This window comes from Giraffa tippelskirchi, chromosome 11 (assembly GCF_054371585.1).
Source record: "Giraffa tippelskirchi isolate mGirTip1 chromosome 11, T2T-mGirTip1v1.2.pri, whole genome shotgun sequence".
Classification (NCBI taxonomy): Eukaryota; Metazoa; Chordata; class Mammalia; order Artiodactyla; family Giraffidae; genus Giraffa; species Giraffa tippelskirchi.
The window spans coordinates 50213498-50233597 of record NC_137285.1 but is presented as its reverse complement, the minus strand read 5'-3'; the positions used below and the strand labels follow the sequence as shown (position 1 = coordinate 50233597).

General features: G+C 40.5%; 1 protein-coding gene and 1 pseudogene across 2 annotated transcripts; both read right to left on the bottom strand.

Moving 5' to 3' along the window:
- Positions 1 to 1764: 1764 nt before the first annotated feature.
- On the bottom strand, positions 1765 to 20032 carry RAB33B (RAB33B, member RAS oncogene family). The gene is made up of 3 exons (XM_081540607.1): positions 19804 to 20032; positions 19404 to 19656; positions 1765 to 4570 (listed from the first exon to the last, which is right to left on the bottom strand). Exons 2-3 carry the CDS (start codon positions 19650 to 19652, stop codon positions 4130 to 4132), a joined length of 690 nt encoding a protein of 229 aa, XP_081396733.1. The 5' UTR covers positions 19653 to 19656; positions 19804 to 20032; the 3' UTR covers positions 1765 to 4129.
- On the bottom strand, positions 11543 to 11918 carry LOC145526030 (large ribosomal subunit protein eL33 pseudogene; annotated as a pseudogene). The gene has a single exon (XR_014068630.1). The product of XR_014068630.1 is annotated as a large ribosomal subunit protein eL33 pseudogene (transcript).
- Positions 20033 to 20100: the final 68 nt, after the last annotated feature.

Below are 20100 nucleotides of genomic sequence, written 5' to 3'. Positions count from 1 at the left end.
CCATAGCACCACCAACTCAGTGAACATGAGTTTGAGCAAACTCTAGGAGACAGTGAAGGACAGGGAAGCCTGGCTGCAGCCTGTGCTGCAGTCCATGTGGTCACAAAGAGTCAGACATGACTTAGCAACTGAATAACCCATTGTCTAAACAGTAAAGCTCAAGTGATTTTGTGTGGCTTTTTCCCTTCCGTTCCCCAAAATTCCTTCTTCCCCAGAGATGGAAATTTGCTAATCGATCTTTTCTTAGCTATTGGTCTTACGCTCGGCACCTGAATCTAGCCAGGTCATCCTAGACATTTTGACTTGGGACTGACAGTCAGTTTCTCTTTGGATTTCTGCAGCATGCAAAAGCTCAGAAGCGGTCAGTGGCCATGTTTTCTGCCAAGTGAACCAGAAACGTGGAGAAATCCAGTAATAAAGGAGAGAGAGAATGAAGGTGTGCAGTGAGTTGAGCCCACAGGTAGGAAACTGCTCCATTCCACCTCTTCTTTAGACTCCAGGACAAGGATGCAGCTGGACCCAAAGTCAGACAAGTCAGACTCTGGCAATAAATGCCCCCTTGTAGGCTGATGTGAACTGAGCTGCTGATACCTGCACCCAAGTCAGTCCTAATTCCACTGCATATGGCAACTTGGAGGTTCAACCTCACCCTGCCTTGCTGCCTCCATTTCCCAGTGTTCTGACCACCCCTTCATTTCACCACACACTCACTCCTCTGCATCAGAGCCACAAGGTCATGCCATTTCTGCGCTCATTGTCCTTTGTATCTGACTCTTTAATTACATCTACCACATGACACTGTAGAATTCCTATTGGTTTATGTATTGTTTTCTAAGTTCTTCAAGGACAATCTTGTTCGTCTATGCAGCTCACCGCCTAACACAACTGGAAAGTGCATAGCAGGTACTTGACAAATGTTTGATACATCAGGTTATTTCAGCAAACAAAGTGAATTGGTGTTTGCCACACAGGCTTCCCAGGTGGCACAGTGGTAAAGAATCTGCTTGGAAATGCAGGAGAGGCAGGAGACTCGGGTTTGATCCCTGGGTCAGGAAGACTGATCCCCTGGAAGAGGAAATGGCAACCCACTCCAGTATTCTTGCCTGGAAAATTCCATGGACAGAGGTGCCTGGCAGGCTACAGTCCAGGGGGTCGCAAAGAGTATGACACGACTGAGTGACTGAACACGCACATACACAGGCTCTAGTAAGTTTGCCCCCAAAAGACCAACCTATTGTCTTATTACTCAATTAAAAAAAGCAGTCTTTCATGAATAATGCAATTTTGTGTTTGAACAGAAGAGGAACATATACAAGATAAACTGACCAGGGAAAGCAGTATGAACTTCAGAGGCCCCAAGCCCCAGTCCACATTCTCCTAAATCAGTTATCTGAATACAGAGATTGTAATTTTACACTTGCCACATCTTCTTTCTCACACATTTTATAGTTATTCATGCTTCTAAATCTTTTGACCTCTAAATCTAGAAATCATTCTCGTGGTATCTGCCAATTGCACTGAAGTGTTTGTTCTTAAAACAAGGTGACCTACTCACAAATAAAAAAGCTACCCTATCAGCTCATTTTAAAACTTAGGGATTTTACCTGAAAACTTCTTTAACCTCAAATGTATTTCCAAATAAATTTTCAAATGAGTGTTTTTGTTTGTTCAATATATTACACATTACCTAGAATCCAAGGGAAAAAAAGAAAGGTTTTTTTGGTTTTATTTTCTACTCAACCAAAGAAAGAAAATAAGCTACAATTTCCTTACGTCAAAGCTGGTTTATTGAACTTCATGAGGGTAAAATTACAGTGACACTACTTCACAACAAAATTATTTAACTCTGGTTTAGATTTCATGAAGAAATGTATTAGCAACATACTGTCAATAAAGCACTGTCATTAAGAACTAACTTTATTACAGCCTAGATTAGCTTCCTTTGGTGTTCTCCCAAACTATGACTTTTCCAAAACATATCTGAGGTTTTCAACTAAAGGACACAGTTAAAATAAACTCACATGGGAGTTATACAACTTGTGACTTGTGCTTTAAAAATTGATTATAGCCACCATTTTGGAAGTGATTTGTCAATAGTTGGTGAAGTGTTTTATAAATATTTTGGAAAATATCTAAAAGCTTCATCCCCATTCAACTGATAAGTATGTTCTTTCTAAAAATGAAAACATGTATAGAAAAAATTAAAACAACAAATCACCACAAATGAGATACAAATATTTTTAAATTAATAAATATTAAAGTGGAAAAAATAAGTCCTTTCAGAGAACTTTAAAGGATACTTACTAACTAACTCCTTACAAAAAGAAATAAAGTTAAATTACTTTTTAAAAAATTATTAATAACAGCACTGAAAAAACATAAATGTGCTTGGAAAGTCTGTAAACTTTCTTCCCCCATTTTAGAAAATGTTTTGATAAGCAATAAACAGATTCCCTTCTTTAAAAAACTGTTAACACCCACAACAATTATAACAGCTGTCATTGTTTAACTATAAAAATAGTTACATATTAATATCAATTTAGATAAATTCAAACTACTTTTAATTCTAGCATGATAATAAAAATGGATTAATCTCATTAAAAACAAAGACGGTTTCATTTTCCTTAAGGTCTAGCGTTTAAAACAGAATAATTATTTCCTCTAATTATTATTTTCAGTTAGTTTATTTAATACAATTGTCTTGTTTTTATAACTAATTACTCAACCAGGATCACCATGATGATTAAGTAAAAAATTCTAAACTAGATTAGATCACATATTGCATTGGTTTCCCACATTCTGAAAATATCTTAAGTATAATCACCTTTCGGCTTAATTTCCTCTAAAATGGTAAATTCAGCAATCTTTCAGAATTAGTGAATGTGCACACTTCAGTTAGAGTTCATGGCTTACATTCCATTCATGTAATAGCTTCATATGCAAACTTATTATTTCCTATGTGCAAAGTCTTATATTTAAAACAAAAGTATTTAGGGTAAAATACTTTCTGAAATATTCTTTCCATCACTGAGGGATTGACTAGATATTTTTTAATACCTAATTTATTTTTCATACGGAGGAGGAGTAGTTTGTTGTGACCATTAAATTTAAAGATTTAAACAGCAGTTTACTATGACACAATTCTATTACAGAAATAAATGTAGACTCACAGCAATTATAGGTATGCCCTCAGAGTTACAATCCAAATGGAAGAGATGATGAATGCATTTAGGCATTAAGTTGATTGGGGATGGGGGGGAGCATGAGATCCTATGTCAGGTACACAGCTTGAAATGACTAAAAGCCAGGAACTGGAAGATCTCTGATGGCAGCCAGGAACCATGTTTACTTATTTCTCCTAAACTATAACTTCTCAAATCTTTCAATTAGTTTTTTACTATTTAAATATATCAAAGTAAAGTATAAAGCACCTTATTATGTCATTTCATTTGCATTAAAATCTGATTAACTTCTGCATGTTTTATAGAATTACTCTTTTTAAAAATAACAATGATATTTTTATAGACCTGATTGACACTGATTACAAAGATCAAACACCTAGAACTGTTGGAAAAGTCATTCTTTCTGGGTTGAGAACCAGAAAACATTCTAGGTCTTCTTCCACCAGATCTGAAGTCTTGGCTCTTAAAATGTACCAATAATAATGTAACTAATATACTAACAATACAAAGAAAGAACTCTAGGGAGAGGCAAATACCAGTTTTTAATCCTACTGAGAATACTTCCTATTCAAAGGACATACCAGTAAGTCTCCTAAACCCCTAATATATTTTTTCAATTTCAGGAACACAGGATTAAACAATCACTGACTCTTAAAATCCCATTATGCTCTCATATGAAGCCTCCTCCTTGAGCTCTCAATGCAAAGATGTTCTAATTCATCCTAATATTGCTTCATTTTAACCTCACCTGAAAACTTTTTCCTTGTGGTGTCACAGTGACAAACTTGATTAAGTAGACACAAAATACAAAAATAGGCATGACAATGATAAACAGTAACGTGTCAAGATGATCCATTGTATCTGAGATTAAATTCTATGACTTATCACTGTCATACTTCAGAAGTATTTCTTTAGTCAGTATTACATAGTGTAATAAAGACTGTGACTTAGCACCAGCATGTCATTGCAGGCTTTGGTTCAGGCTTCAGGGTAATTCCGTTATCAGGGGGTTGACTAAGCATTAACGGTTTGTGGCTCTTAAGCTTATGAGCCAAGGTCATAAATATAGCTTCCACATGGTCATTATCATTGGGGTTTTTAGCAGAGGTTTCAAACAAAGGCATACTGTGTGTGTCAGCAAATTTTTGTGCCAAGTCTGTGGGTACCTGAATGGCACTTCTCAAGTCACATTTATTCCCAACAAGAATCCGTGGGATATCGGTGGCTAGCAAATGCTGCTTGCATTCTTCTATCCAAGACGGCAGGCTATGAAAACTCGCCATGTTGGTCATATCATACACGAAGACAACAGCATGAACATTTCTGTAGTAATGCTGGACCATGCTTTTCCTGAATCGTTCTTGTCCCGCTGTGTCCCATAACTGGATCTGAAAGTGGAAAAAAGAAGAGAAAAACTGATAATTTCCTCCAGTTATACATATAGAAAAATTCCATTACTTTTGCACGGTCCTTTGTACTTCTTCCCTTATACTACTGTGCTCCCTTCTAAAATGCCTTTTTGGTGTTATTTATGTGATTTAAATGTCATGATACTAGTCCAGTTGCTTCATGATTAACACAAGTGTCAGAACAAGTACTTGAATTTAGCACTTTAATTCAGTAAGTTTGTTTGGAAAAATTATACCTCAAAAATTGATTTTAAAATGCTAAAAGAAACAGACATCAGATTTTAAAAACATGTTAAGTGTATAATTTCTGAAAATCTGGTTACAATATACCCTTCCGTGCCTTTCACTCATGTAATTTAAAATAGAATTAGGATAGATGTGAAAAGTCATGAGGTCTAGCCCCCACATCAACATATATATACATCTGACAAAATCCAGGCCCCTTTAAAAAATTTAAATGACTAGGAGATCACTTCTCTATCCTAAACATCTCTACCAATAAAAATATTCCAATACCTCCCAATGGAAATACGGGGTGGTGGTGGGGGGAATGATATCTAAAGCTAAATACAAGTCATGTGTTATGACTCTCTTAAAACATGGAATTTATGGTGCCTCTGCTTAGTTCCTAAGACAAATTAAATGATGAGAGTACTAATCACAATGGAAAAGACTAGGGACAGAGATGCTCAGACAACTTTTCTTTTTTAATTTTTGGTTGTGCTGGGTAATCATTACACATGGGCTTTCTCTAGTTTCAGCAAGTGGGGGCTTCTTGTGGCGGAGCATGGGCTCTAGGTAAGCGGGCTTCAGTAATTGTGGCACATGGGCTTAGCTGCTCTACCCAATGTAGGATCTTTCAGGACCAGGAGTTGAACCTGTGTCTCCGGCACTGGCTGGCGCATTCTTATCCACTGTGCCACCAAAGAAGTCCCTTAGATAATTTTTAACTGAAAGACTTGTATTATTTATAGATACTCAGAGTATGGAAGCCTAAATAGATGACTTCTCTAGAGAATATCAATAACCTCAGATATGCAGATGACACCACCCTCAGGGCAGAAAGCAAAGAGGAACTAAAGAGCCTCTTGATGAAAGTGAAAGAGGAGAGTGAAAAAGTTGACTTAAAACTCAACATTCAAAAAACTAAGATCATGGCATCTGGTTCCATCACTTCATGGCAAATAGATGGGGAAACAATGGAAACAGGGGCAGATTTTATTTTCTTGGGCTCTAAAGTCACTGCAGATGGGGACTGCAGTCATGAAATTAAAAGACGCTTGCTTCTTAGAAGAAAAGGTATCTTCAACCTAGACAGCAGATTAAAAAGCAGAGACATTTCTTTGCCAACAAAGCTCCATCTAGTCAAAGCTATGGTTTTTCCAGTAGTCATGTATGGATGTGAGGGTTGGACTATAAAGAAAGCTGAGCACTGAAGAATTGATGCTTTTGAACTGTGGTGTTGGAGAAGACTCTTGAGAGTCCCTTGGACTGCAAGGAGATCAAACCGGTCAATCCTAAAGGAAATCAGTCCTGAATAGTCATTGGAAGGACTGATGCTGAAGCTGAAACTCCAATACTTTGGCCACCTGATGCAAAGAACTGACTCATTAGAAAAGACCCTGATGCTAGGAAAGACTGAAGGCAGGAAGAGAAGGAGATGACAGGATGAGATGGCTGGATGGCATCACCGACTCCATGGACATGAGTTTGAGAAAGCTCCAGGAGTTAGTAATGGACAGGGAAGCCCGGCACTCTGCAGTCCATGAGAGTCGGACACGACTCATTGAACTGAAAGCAATACCAAAGGAGAAGAAAACTGAGGGGATACTGTAGATGGCCCCCAAAGTAGGTAGTATTTAAAAGAGGAAGTGCTAAAACATGGCAGTAAATGCTCAATTAAGATGGAATGACTTAATGAATACATTTTAAAAATGTGGTTGGAGATGGAAACATTGATCACCACTCTCAGGCTATCTTAATTTTTCAGTTCTGATTTCTTTTCATCTTTTTTTTTTATGGTAGCTCTTCTTAGTCCAGGTGTATCCATTTTTGAAACAATCTCCCTTTCTTCCTAAGTCTAACTTCGTTCAAGGTAGAAATATAACATAAGGCATATCCTGGAGATATTGCAGATTCAGTTCCAGATCACTGCAATAAAGCAAATATCACAATTAAGCAAGTCACATGAATTTTTTGGTTTCCTACTGCATATAAAAGTTATGTTTGCCGGGCTGTGACCCAGGGCCAACGTTCATCCCACCAGTTGGCTTCTGAGCAGGTCTCAAGGGCCCGAAAAAGTAGCTCCTGAGTTGCAGTCCCTGCCCTCTGGCAGGGGGGCACCCCCTGTGCCCCCGTGGCTCAGCTCAGGAAGGTCAGACCACTGACCAGCAGCGTATGGCTGGAGCCGAATGGGGACAGAGGGGGACAAGTGCTAGGGAAAAAAAAAAAAAAGTTATGTTTACACTATATTGGTAAAAAATCCGCCTGCAATGCAGGAGACCCTGGCTCAATCCCTGGGTTGGAAAGATGCCCTGGAAAAGGGAATGGCAACCTGCTCCAGTATTCTTGCCTGGAGAATTCCATGGACAGAGAAGCCTGGCGGGTTACAGTTCCCAGGGTTGCTAACAGTCAGACACAACTGAACGACTAACATGTTGAACTTTCAAAAGGTGGAAACAATCCAAATACCCACCAACTTATGAATGGGTAAATAAAATATATATCCATATAATGGAACATTATTCAGCCATAAAAAGGAATGAAATATTGACACATAGTACAACATGGATGAACATTATGCTTAGTAAAAGAAGCCAGACACAAAAGACCAGGCATCATAAGATTCCACGTATATGAAACATCCACTATAAAGCAAGTCTCCAGAGATAGTAAATAGATTCCTGGTTGCCAGGGTCTGAGAGAATGGGAAGAATGAGGAGTGACTGATGATGGGTAAGCGGTTTCTTTCTGGACTGGTGAAATGTTCTAGAGTTCGTAAGTGATGTTACACAGGCTTGTGAATACACTAAAACCCAATGAATTGTTTATTTTCAAAGCACAAATCTTAAACATCTCAGTTTTTTAGAATGAAAAAAAAATCCCACTTCAAACTGTATCTTTGACATTCAGCAAGACATTTTGGGAATAATTTGGATGATCTATATAAAAGCCATCCAAAGAAATGGAACGACTTCTTCCTCTTTTAATAACGTTTTCCCAGCTCAGGTATTCAAAATTCATTTCATTGATGAAGAATGATTTATAATGTTTTAAGCAGAGGACATATTTAAGTTAAAAAAATTAAAAGTATATAAGAAGGTAACAGACCAAAACATGATCAATGGTTGTCTTTTGTAGAGAACAGACTCATGGACACAGTAGGGGAAGGAGAGGGTGGGACGAATTGAGAGAGCAGGATTGAAATATACTGAAATATATACATTACCATGTGTGAAACAGACAGCTAATGGGAAGTTGCTGTGTAGCGCAGGGAGCTCAGCCTAGTACACTGTGACAACCTAGAGGGTGGGATGGGGTGGGAGGTGGGAGGGAGGTTCAAGAAGGAGGCGACATATATATTACCTATGGCTGATTCATACTGATAAAAGGGAGAAAACAACACAATATTGTAAAACAATTATCCTCCAATTAAAAGTAATTTTTTAAATGCTTGCATTTAAGGCAAATTTCCCCCTTTATTTCTACTTTTCTGTTTTCTGTAACAAACATACATTTGTTTTAACAAACTAAAGTTAAAGAAAAATCATGCAGAATTTAGACTCAAAGAACTGTGAAAGTCCTCAATAAATGCAAGTGGTGATGATGGGGATATTAATCCTTAAGAAAACTGTTTGTTTAAGCTAGGAGTGACTCAACAATACACCTCCTTCCATCAAACTTCCTCAAAACATTCCGATCATATCAAGACTTCCAGGAAACAAGAAGTATGGGATAATAACTCCTCACATTTTACTGGAGAGCCTTAAAAGTATATACTATGTTAGTGAGTCACTTACAAAGAAATGCCGCTGTCTCTCAGTATCCATGGGGCATTGGTTCCAGGAACCCCCACCAAAGTCTAACACCAAAATCACAGATGCTCAAGTCCTTTATATAAAACGGCATAGTTATTTGCATTTAACTTACATCTGTATACTTTAAGTCATCTCTAAATTACTTATAATATCTAATGCAATGTAAATGCTATGTAAACAGTTGCCAGCAATGGGCAAATTCAAGTTTTGCTTTGGGGAATTTTTTTTCCCCAAATATTCTCACATAGATACGGAGGGTCAACTGAATTTAAAAGGAAGCTTCAAAATTTCACTCACTGAATTACTAAAACAAGTGAAGGCCTAGGACATACTGTTACGCTGACTGCAGCCTTTCAGGTCTCCACTGAGGTGAGGGCACAGAGACTCGGCAAAGAGAGGACAGGACAACTGATAAAAACTGTCAGCCACGAAGGCTAGAGAAAACTATGACTGAAAGAGAGAGACAGATATAGCCCCCCAATGGGGAACAAACCTTATGATAACCTAGAAAAATCTTTAGGTTTAGCTCTGAGTGCAGTGGTTCACAATGCTTAGAAGAGAAAATGACACTCTGGAAACTAAGGAAATGACGTGCTTTTGTCTGGCAGGTGTTAAGTTAGGAAGTGTTTTCAGAGCAATTTTTCCCAATTTAATACTTAATATCTTAGGAAAAAGAATGGCTCACAGGTGCTTTTACAAGATATTCTCCCATTTGAGACATTATAAAGACAACATAAAATATACTCGTAAAATATTTCATGAATCCCTACTTTAAATCCAAGTATCAAGTTCTAATACAAATGGCAACCTGTTTGCTAAATCCTAAGAGAAGCTTCTTACTATTCGCGAAAGCTCTTTTTAGTAGTTTCATTACTAAAATGAAAATGATCTGGCAAATTGATTTAATACTTTTTTGGTTGACTAAAGAAGATAAAGTATTAGCCCAGATGATCTTTCTTTCTTTGATCAGCTATCAAATTTCCTCTTCCCCTGTTCTTTCAAAGACCACATTTTTATTGTAGCTCAGCTGGTAACAGCTCAGTTGGTAAAGAATTCGCCTGCAATTCAGGAGACCCTGGTTTGATTCCTGACTGGAGAAGGGATAGGCTACCCACTCCAGTATTCTTGGGCTTCCCTTGGGACTTAGCTGGTAAAGAATCTGCCCACAATGCGGAGACCTGGGTTCGATACCTGGGTTGGGAAGATTGCCTGGAGAAGGGAAAGGCTACCCACTCCAGTATCCTAGCCTGGAGAATTCCATGCACTATACAGTCCATGGAGTCACAAAGAGTCAGACACGACTGAGTGACTTTCACTTTCACTTTTCACTTTCAGCTGGTAAAGAATCCCCCTGCAATGCAAGAGACCCCGGTTTGATTCCTGGATCAGGAAGATCCCCTGAAGAAGGGATAGGCTACCCAGTCCAGTATTCTTGGATTTCCCTGGTGGCTCAGATGATAAAGAATCTGCCTGCAATGCAGGAAGATTCCCCCGGAGGAGGGCATGGCAATCCCCTCCAGTATTCTTGCCTGGAGAATCCCCATGGGCAGAGGAGCCTGGCAGGCTACAGTCCATGGGGTCGCAAAGAGTAGGACACAACTGAGTGACTAAGCATGGCACTGTTCTTTCAAAGAACACATTTTTATTATTTTTGTTTCTAAGCAGCCTGTATAAAAGATCACCTGATGATTACATAAAAGCTTCTATTAATAGCTTGATGATGTAAATCAACATCATAACTAGTATTAGTAACACTGTAACAGAACTTTTTCCATTTAGCATACTGTACAGAGTAGTAATATGTATATCTGACGTATAGATCTGCACGGCAAATTTTAAAAATAAATTTTAGCTTCCCTAACAAGGAGAAGTGACACATTTTGTGTGACTAGAAATACTTTAAAGGAAGAATTTAATTATCACATAATGCAAGAGATAGGAAGTCAACAAGGAGAGAAAGGAAGCAAGAGCTGGGTTGTAAATTCCAGCCCGGCCACCAATTTGTGGGATCTTGATCCAGTCATTCACCTTTTCAAAAGCCTGTTTTAACCTTATAATCAGGGCTAATTTACATAACATAATGAGCTCATCTTCTTTTCTTTTCATTAGCTGCGGTCTTAAGAGTAAAGAATACACATAATTTGGAAACAGCAATCTTATCTATCCTCTGTCCCTATGCTTTCTCTGCTTATTTATGTATTTTCCATTATTACCATCTCTCCTGAAGATATTAGTGTTCACTCAAAGATTTGATGCTTTTGAACGGTGGTGTTGGAGAAGACTCTTGAGAGTCCCTTGGACCACAAGGAGATGCAACCAGTCCATCCTAAAGGAAATCAGTCCTGGGTGTTCATTGGAAGAATTGATGCTGAAGCTGAAATTCCAATACTTTAGCCACCTGATGCGAAGAACTGACTCATTGGAAAAGACCCTGATGCTGGGAAAGACTGAAGGTGGGAGGAGAAGGGGACAACAGAAGATGAGATGGTTGGATGGCATAACCGACTTGAAAGACATGAGTCTGAGCAAGCTCCATCAGTTGGTGATGGACAGGAAAGCCTGGCGTGCTGGAGTCCATAGGGCTGCAAAGAGTCAGACACGACTGAGCAGCTGAACTGAACTTAAACTACTCATATTTACTTGGGGTTTTGCACAGCCCAAGCATGTTCCAGGCACTATGCTAAGTCCTTTACAAGCACTATCTTATTTAATATACATGGCCCTAATGTAACAATTACCTAATCTTGCAGATGAGGAATTTGAGGTTTACTAAGGTTATGTAACTCACCTGAGGACACAAAGAGACTATGAAGCCTTTTTTTTTTAATTGAAGTACACTTTACAATTTAATTGATTTACAAAATTGTGTTAGTTTCAGGTGTATACCACAGTGATTCAGTTATGCTACGAAGCCTTTTTTTTTTTAAACAAATCCACACTTTTATTTACTGTTCAATAAATTTAAATCCTTGATGCGTACAGCACCACAGGGATTCTGCATCCAATGACCTTAACAAGAAGGTTGCTGCAGAATTTGAGACAAACCATGCCGCTGTTTCCAAAGCGCCAGTTACCTTTACCCACATAACTCTGCTTTTGTTAGGTTTTCCACCAGAAGTAACTGTGTTTTTTGCTTTGTACACATAAGTACATCTCTTGCCTAGACAGAATTCAGTTTCATCTTGAGCACAAACATCTTCAATTTTACAAAGAGCTGTATGCTCCCTCTAGGTCCGGAGACCCGGCTTACAGCCAGCAAAACTGGCCTTGGACCACAGTCTTCCAGACATATCATTAAGAGTTGTGCTAGAAGTCCTGTTCCCAGCAGGCCTCCACAGGCTCCAAGATGGTTGAAAGAGCTGTACTACTACGGTCTTACAGCCAGGATTTAAACCTCGGCTAAGTGATTCTATTACGGATGAGTGTTGGTTTTCCCAGTCTACCATACAACCCCAATTCTGTTTATTGCTGTTCGTTTTTCAGTCTTTTAAGTTATTTCCAACTCTCTGCAACCCCATGGACTGCAGCACACCAGGCTTCCCTGTTCTTAATTATCTCCCAGAGTTTGCTCAAACTCATGCCTATTGAGTTGGTGATGCCATCCAACCATCTTATCTACCTTCGCCCTCTTCTCCTCCTGTCCTCAATCTTTCCCAACATCAGGGTCTTTTCCAGTGAGTTGGCTCTTCACCAGATACTGTTAGTAGCACCTCATTTTCCTTGGGGAACCACCCCTCCCCTGCCTTCAGTTCATGTGAACACCCAGCCAGGCACGTGATCCATCCCCACACCCATGTCACCACCACAGTTTGGGGATGGGCATATGTCACAGTCCCCAAGCAGAATCACTGAGTCTCCATTTTAGTACTGGTATTAGACTGACAGAAAAAGAAGTACTTTCTTCTGAGTTTTCAGCTATGTGAAAAAAAAAAATTCTCATTTTGCTTAAGCTAATTTGAGTACAGAAATCTGACACAGACTCTAAAACAAAAGATCTTAACTACTGATGAAAGATCCCTGGAAAATTAATAATTCCATCACATCTCACATCTGAGTACAAACACCAATGCTGCTACTTTTCAAGGAAGAGCTGTAAGAATCACAGGCTTCTGATCAGGCTGGAAGAACAATGGGAGCTCTGGCCTGGTTCCAGGGATCCTTCAGATAGTGGAATGGCTTGGGTCTGTGAAAATGAGACTGCTTATATCAAACAGGACTCAAGACCAAACCACTGCAGACCCAAATATCCCAGTTTTCTGAGCTAAGGAGTCATAGATTAAGATCCTTTTTTAGGGTACCCCAACTGGCAATACTCCCATTCACTGAATTCCAGGGCAAATCAAATCAAGAGGACCAATTTGGTATCTCACTAACCACCATCACCACTTTTTTTTTTTAATTTTTTTTAATTGGAGGCTAATTACTTTGCAATATTGCACCATCACCACTTCTAAGATGAAATCTCAATTTAATTCTAGTTAGGTAAGGTGTAAGATGTCTTATAAAATATTGTTTGACTTATAAACGTTGGATTAATTTTAATAAAGATCAAGACAAAACAATGGAGAAGGGTAAATAATCTGATTTCTATTTGGGTTCAGCATTCATGGTATATCCTCTTCATTACACTATGAAGCCAAGTTCTAGTCCACTCTCTAAGCATGTTAACTACACTGGGCATTTTGTCTTCGTCTACCTACGCTCCCCAACTTCATCTTCATAGTCATGATTATTTCCTCCAGTTCCACACTTCTAGCTGCCAATCCAACATTTCCATTTGAATATAACACCATCTCAACAAAGAAATGATGAACACAAAATTTTTTTACAGAGCCTCTCAAAAATCAACCTACCATACTATATTCCTTATCTCTACTAAAGATACTACCTACCTTCAATCAATCAGACCCACAACCTCAGCCATCTGAGTCCTCTTCCTTCTCTTCACGAAAAGCCAGTTACTGAAGCCTTTTGGCTTTGTCATCAAAATATCTCTTGTGTCATCTGTTTCTTTCCTTAGCTTCCCTCATCACCCCAATTCTGGATTTCCAGAGCAGGCTACCTACTGATCTCCTGTTTCCAATACATGCAACACTTATCTGAGTCCTATATAGTTTAGAAATGGAGCTGGACACTGGAAGATGTCTACAGAATTATCAGATACGGACTCTGTCCTGAATAAAACTGAGTAAGACCTAATAAAGGAGGTGGACACACATATAGTACAAACAGCAAAGATTTAAAGACTCAGGTAAGGTGCTAAAGGAAGTTGAGAGAAGGAAGAAATAGAAAGGAGAATGAGAGGTAGGGAGATTCCTGCCAGAGACACACTGAGGTGAGTCAGGAAGAATTACATGTGGTGAAATATGGAAAGGGAGGTTATTCCAGGCAAAGAGTGGGAAACAACAGGAAAACATAGGGATAAGCAAATAATTGGCTGGACTATAGAGTACTCAAAGGGAATTAATGGGGTGGGGGGAGGAGTTAGACAAGCAGTCTGGAGCAAGGGAAGGAAGGTCTTCTGTTAATTTTAAAAGTTGGAACTTTTTACAATACAATGGAGAACTACTCTGGGCATCTGAGGCAGGGGAGATTACTCGCCCTAAAGGGCAACATCAATCTGGCATTTTGGCAACAATGTATAAAACAAATTAATTGAGGGCTGGGGTTGGGAGCTGCTACAATAGAGCAGAGCATAAAAAGAACTAAGTCCCCATCTGCTTTGCAAATAGGTTCATCTGTACCATTTTTCTTGATTTCACATATATGTGTTAATATATGTTATTTGTTTTTCTCTTTCTGACTTACTTCATACTGTATGACAGTCTTCAGGTCCATCCACATCTCTGCAAATGGCACAATTTTGTTCCTTTTTATGGCTGAGGAGTATTCCATTGTATAGGAGGTGAAAAAGATGAACTAGGATTTTGAAGGAAGAATGGATGAGAGAAGTCACCCATGTAGAAAACTAACTGGATTTGGGGAGCAAAGGAAAGAGAATGGTGAGGCCTTTGGGGTGAGGAGGACAAGATCAGGACCATGTAGGTCACGTAGAGGAGAAGCAGAAGAGGCGTATTTGAGAGGAAAGACGAACCCACCTCAGAATTTTGAGGTGAGGGAGGGCTTATCCAAATAGCCATGTCTACAAAATAGGGAACGCAGAGTGACAGGTGAGGAGTGAGGGATGGGCCAAACAAAGCTTTGGAAGTTATCTTCATAGAAGTGATACCTGAAGTCAAGAGTCTACTAAAGGAGAGAATGTAGACAGAAAACCAGTTCATCAAGGGGCAGATCCAGGCTCACTCAGGATTCATCCTCAATCGCTGCCACATTTATCTTCCTAAAACACTTGGACTTTTCAGCACGCATACAAAATGAAATCTAGATTCTAGCTGGTCAGAAACTCTTCAGAAATGTTGCTAGCAACACCTATGCAATTCTTCTCACTTGCCACTTTTCCACGGGAACCTTTAATGCTGCTGGAGCATCCCACTAATGTTACTCATGAAAATATCCCTCCAGTGAGAATGAGCCCTCCACTAACATCCAAAAATAACTTGGCAGCCACCTACTGCCTGGTTTTGCTAGTCATCTTTCTGTTGTGGTTGTTGTTCAGTCGCTCAGTTGTGTCCAACTCTTTGTGAACCCATGGACACACCAGGCTTCCCTGTCCTTCACTATCTCACAGAGTTTGCTCATGTCCAATGAGTCAATGATGCTATCCAATCATCTCATCCTCTGTCGCCCCCATCTTTTTAGGTATATAAATTTTATCCTTATGTAGGACTGCAAATCATCTATGCAGTGTATCAGGGTCAGCAAACTTTTCCTGTAAAGCGTCAGAATACTAAGTATCTTAGGCTTCACATTCCTAACGGTCTCTGTCACAACTACTCAACTCGGTCACTGTGGTGCAAAAGCAAGCACAATATGTAAATAAATGAGCCTAGTTGTGTTTCAATACAACTTTATTATTTATGGACACTGAAATTTAAATTTCATGTAACTTTCATTTGTCATGAAATCTTACTCTTTTGGTTCTTTTTTCCCCCGTCATCTGAAAATGTAAAGCTCACGCTTAGCTTGCAGGCCACATAGAAACAGGCAGCAGGGTACAGACTGTTTCTGGACTTACAGTGGCGATCATTTCATAATGTATGCAAATATCAAATGACAATGTAGGACACCTGAAACTAACATAATACTGTACATCAACCATATTTCAATTAAAAAAAAACAGAAAAATAAATTAACCAGGCAGCAGGCCGTATTTAGCCCTCAAGTATGGTTTGCTGATTCCTGCACTGTATCATAATTATTTTTGCCTAACAAAATGTCTTCTTTCCATTAAATGTTTACTCATTAAATGTTTGATTTACCAATGGAGGGAGAGGCCCTGATTATTTTTCTTTAGTTAATATTAACATCTTGCATTTAGCACGTAAAATCTCATTCACTACAAATGACAGGTACGCTATCCCAATATTCAAATAGGAACTGAGGATCCCTAGTGAGAGACAGAGATCAAATCCAACACTAGGTTTTAATGATTCTGTCGGTGTCTGACATTGTCACGTGCTGATATGAAAGGAAAATAGCTGCCATGATGAGGATACACAGAGATGGAAGGAGCATAGGATTAAAGTCTTGATTTAAATACCAAATGTATTTTTATTTAAGGAATTAACTATATAATTTTATCCAACTTTCAAAATTCTCCAAACAAGATTTTACACATTCCATTATACAAATATAGTACTTAGGAACAGATTAGCAAACACAGACTTTATCACATTTTATAAAACATTTTAAGTGATTCTGAAACATCACTGCTATAAGATATGCTTTCTGAAAAATTTACAGTCCACAAAACATTTAACACAACCTCTCACTTTTACCAAACAAGTAAAAGTAATGTCTACTTACTAATAAATAATAAAGTAACCTAGAGCTTTCCAGCTTTCACTTTAAGATGAAAAATTAGAAGAAATGTCATTTCAGGTTAGGCTTACAAAGCTCCAAAGAGATAATATGAACATCTCAGCAGCACTTAAGACATAATATAGGTTAACAAAAAAGCAGCAGCAATATATGGAATAAAGCTCTTCTATATCACCTCATTTTTTTTAAGACAAAAAAAAAAAACATTTAAACATTTAAACTTTTCCCTCACCAAAATATTCGTATCTTTTTCTATTACAGAAATCTCTGTAATCTTTTTAACCACAATAAAAACCTCAAGTGTTACAGTTGGAAGTACAAGTCAACGGATAAGGCCTTAGAGAGAAGAAAAAGAAATCCAATGTCTCTGCCAACTAGGATACCAACTCAGGGGCCCTATCAACGTATGAGGCCAGGCTAAGGCTCAGGAAGGACAATCACAGAGAAAAGTGTTTTCTCCTTGCTCCTCTCAACCAGAAGGATCAACTCTGTGCTCCCAGATTCATCCCACCTGAGGTTCTGCTTCACTTATCACCACCAGCACCAATCTCAGGAGCTAAGCCTTCGATGTTACACACTGGACATAGTTCATAAGTTTAATATGTTTAATATGTTTAATAAGAGATACTGTAAGTATCTCTTAAATTTGCACCTGATTCATCTGTGACCTAAAGTATAAATGGCAACCTGGAGGCAGGTAAAGGGTCACTGAACCCCAACTCCTTGCCTGCCTCCAGTCCCTCTATTGTGTTACTATCCTGCTTCCATTTGGGGGGAATACCTTCCCTTCAGGTGTCTGCCTATGCCCTACTCTATCCCTGTTTCACTCTCTGGTTGTGCAGTCACAGAATTGATGGTGCCAAAGAGAAATCATGATGTTAAACCACCAGGGGAGAAGAATCTTCTCAAGATCAGTGACTCTGAGCCACGTGCCTTCTATATGTTCTCATCTAACCCTCATGTGAGCCTGATGTGGTACTATTATCCCAATTTTTCAGATGAGAAAAATAGACTCTGAAAGATTAAGGAAACTGCCTAACCACTAGACTAGCCAACCACACCAATTCGCCTAAGACTGAGAGGGTTCCTGGGATGTGAGACTTTACACTGAAAACTGGGTAATGCTGATCTCCCTACAAAGGACACATAGCCCTTTCACAGGTTCAGATTTGAGCCAGGCCAGCTGGGCTTCAAAACCCATGCACTTTCTCTCAGAACTCCTTCTGCCAAACAAACTCCCTCTCTAACCTCAGAAGTCCTATTATTTTCCTCCTCCAGACATTCCTGGGCCTAACTTAATTCTGATGGAAAATACTCAGCCTCTTATTCTACCTTTTTCTTTGCAATGTATGCAGATCTTTCTTAACTCCCTAACACAGTGCATCCAAAAGACCACCAATCCCAGCTTGAATGGGACAATGAAAAATTAAAGCTAAGATTAAAAGGCAAAAGGGCCTACAGAGGACTGATGCCTTTTCAACCCTATTTCTCCTTTACTGTCATTGGCAGTAAAACCCCTTTGGGGGTGGGGAGATGGGCCAGAGATTATGCTATGCTATGCTACACCGCTTCAGTCGTGTCCGACTCTTTGTGACCCCCATGGACTGTAGCCCACCAGGCTGCTCTGTCCAGGGATTCTCTAGGCATGAATACTGGAGTTGGTTGTCCTGTCCTTCTCTAGGGGATCTTCCTGACCCAGGGCTCCATCCCACCTCTCACTATGTTTCCTGCATTGGCAGGTGGGTTCTTTACCATTAGCACCACCGGGGAAGCCCCGAGTTTGGGGAACCAAAAACTAAATTGTTCATGTCTGAAGAATGTGGGTGTGGGAATGAAGTGAGCCTATTTTTTTTTTTCCCCACAGTGGACTGAGGTAAAGATGAACATCCTAATTTAAAGCAAAAAAGAAAGAAAGAAATAAACACAGTATAAGGAAGGCAGAGTAGTTCCTCGAGTCCACCTGTTTTAAGGGATTGTATCAGCGGGTGGCTGATCATCAGTCAGAGTGAAGAAGTGTGTCTAAGGTTTACGCTACCAGAAGGCCTCAGCCCTGTCACTGATGCCTTATTCTCCAATGCCTCCATTCGATCCTGAGAATCCCAGGCTTGGCCTTGAGCTTACTACCTTCTCCACTGTTACTGTGTTCTCCAGTCTCAGGAGCCACCAATAAGACTTTAGACTTGAAAGAGGGTGGCACCAAGAATGTGGTCTGGCAACCCAATGAGGAACCAAGTACAAACTACAGAATGTTTCTGCAAGAAAACAGAATTTTCTAAACAACTCAATGTCATACGGAAACTACTGTAACAAAACTGCATGCAAGAGAATACCTAGGTACTTCCTCAAAGGCAACTGGGGTTTTACTTCCACAATACCTAGGACAGTGCTCAAATGACTGTTTAACAAATAATATTTACTAAATGAATTTCCCATACTTGAGAAATTTCACTATTTTCCCTCTGGCCTTACTTCAGTAACTCCCAACACGTGAGACACGGCCCATAAGTCAGTCCTACACGCTGGCTTCACAATGTGTGCCCCACTGACAAGCTGCATGTGCAACACCGGAGACCTGACCACCAAATCAGAATCTTTACTTGGGGGAAAAAAAAAACAACCCAGATAAATCTCATGCACAATAAAGTTGGAGAAACGCCGCCTTAGAAGTTTGCTATATACAAATCCTTCCAATCCCCAACTCCCATCTTCACATCAGCGTGAGAAAAGATGAAACGCACGCCCTGCAACCGGGTCCCCGCAATTAACCCACGAAGGATATAGCACACGTGTCATCCCGGGATAACCTTCCTCCCGACAGTCTCCCATCCACTCACCTTGATACGCTCCCCATCAATCTCCACCGCTCGTTCTCGGAAATCCACCCCGATCGTAGCCTCGGTGCGGTCGGGGAAGCGGCCGGCGCAGAACCGGTAGGTCAGGCACGTCTTGCCCACATTGGAGTCGCCAATCACGATTATCTTGAAGATGCGGGAGCGAGCCGGTGGCAGAAACCCTGAGCCCCCTGACACTGCACCGCTGGATGAGAAGCTCGCCTCGAGCGACGACTCTATGTCCGAAGCCATTCTCCTGACCCGCCCCAAACGGAGGCGGAGGGAAGGAGACGCTGAGAGGCTGCGAGATTACACCACCGCCACCCTGCGCGCCCAGCCCGCGGGTTTCGCGGCTCAGCGTCCCCGGAGCCACCGCCCTCCCGCAGGCAGCGCGCGTGCGCACCTTCCCGCCGTCCTCCGCCCGCGCAGGTGTGGTGCCCGCCAGCCCAGGCTCGCTGACCCTTCCGCCCGGCCTACGGCTCCACCGCAGCGTCAGTCAGGCCGGGGCCCGTCTACCTGGGAAGGCACTGGGCCTGTCGGGGGCTTGTCGGGGGCGCGGAAGGCCGGCTGCTGAGAAGCCGAGCGGACCGCCCCGGGCCCGGCACCCTGGCTGGCCCGGCCCGGCCACGTCCAAGGCTCCCGCCCCCGGGAGGAAGCCGCGCGAGCACTCTGGGGGCGGGGAGAGAAAGCTGAAAGGAAG

Excerpts from the sequence above, each read along its gene's own strand:
- RAB33B (XM_081540607.1), bottom strand. The coding sequence starts at position 19,652 with ATGGCTTCGGACATAGAGTCGTCGCTCGAGGCGAGCTTCTCATCCAGC. Across the intron at positions 4,571-19,403 it reads TTGATGGGGAGCGTATCAAG|ATCCAGTTATGGGACACAGC; the intron begins GTGAGTGGATGG and ends TTCCACTTTCAG.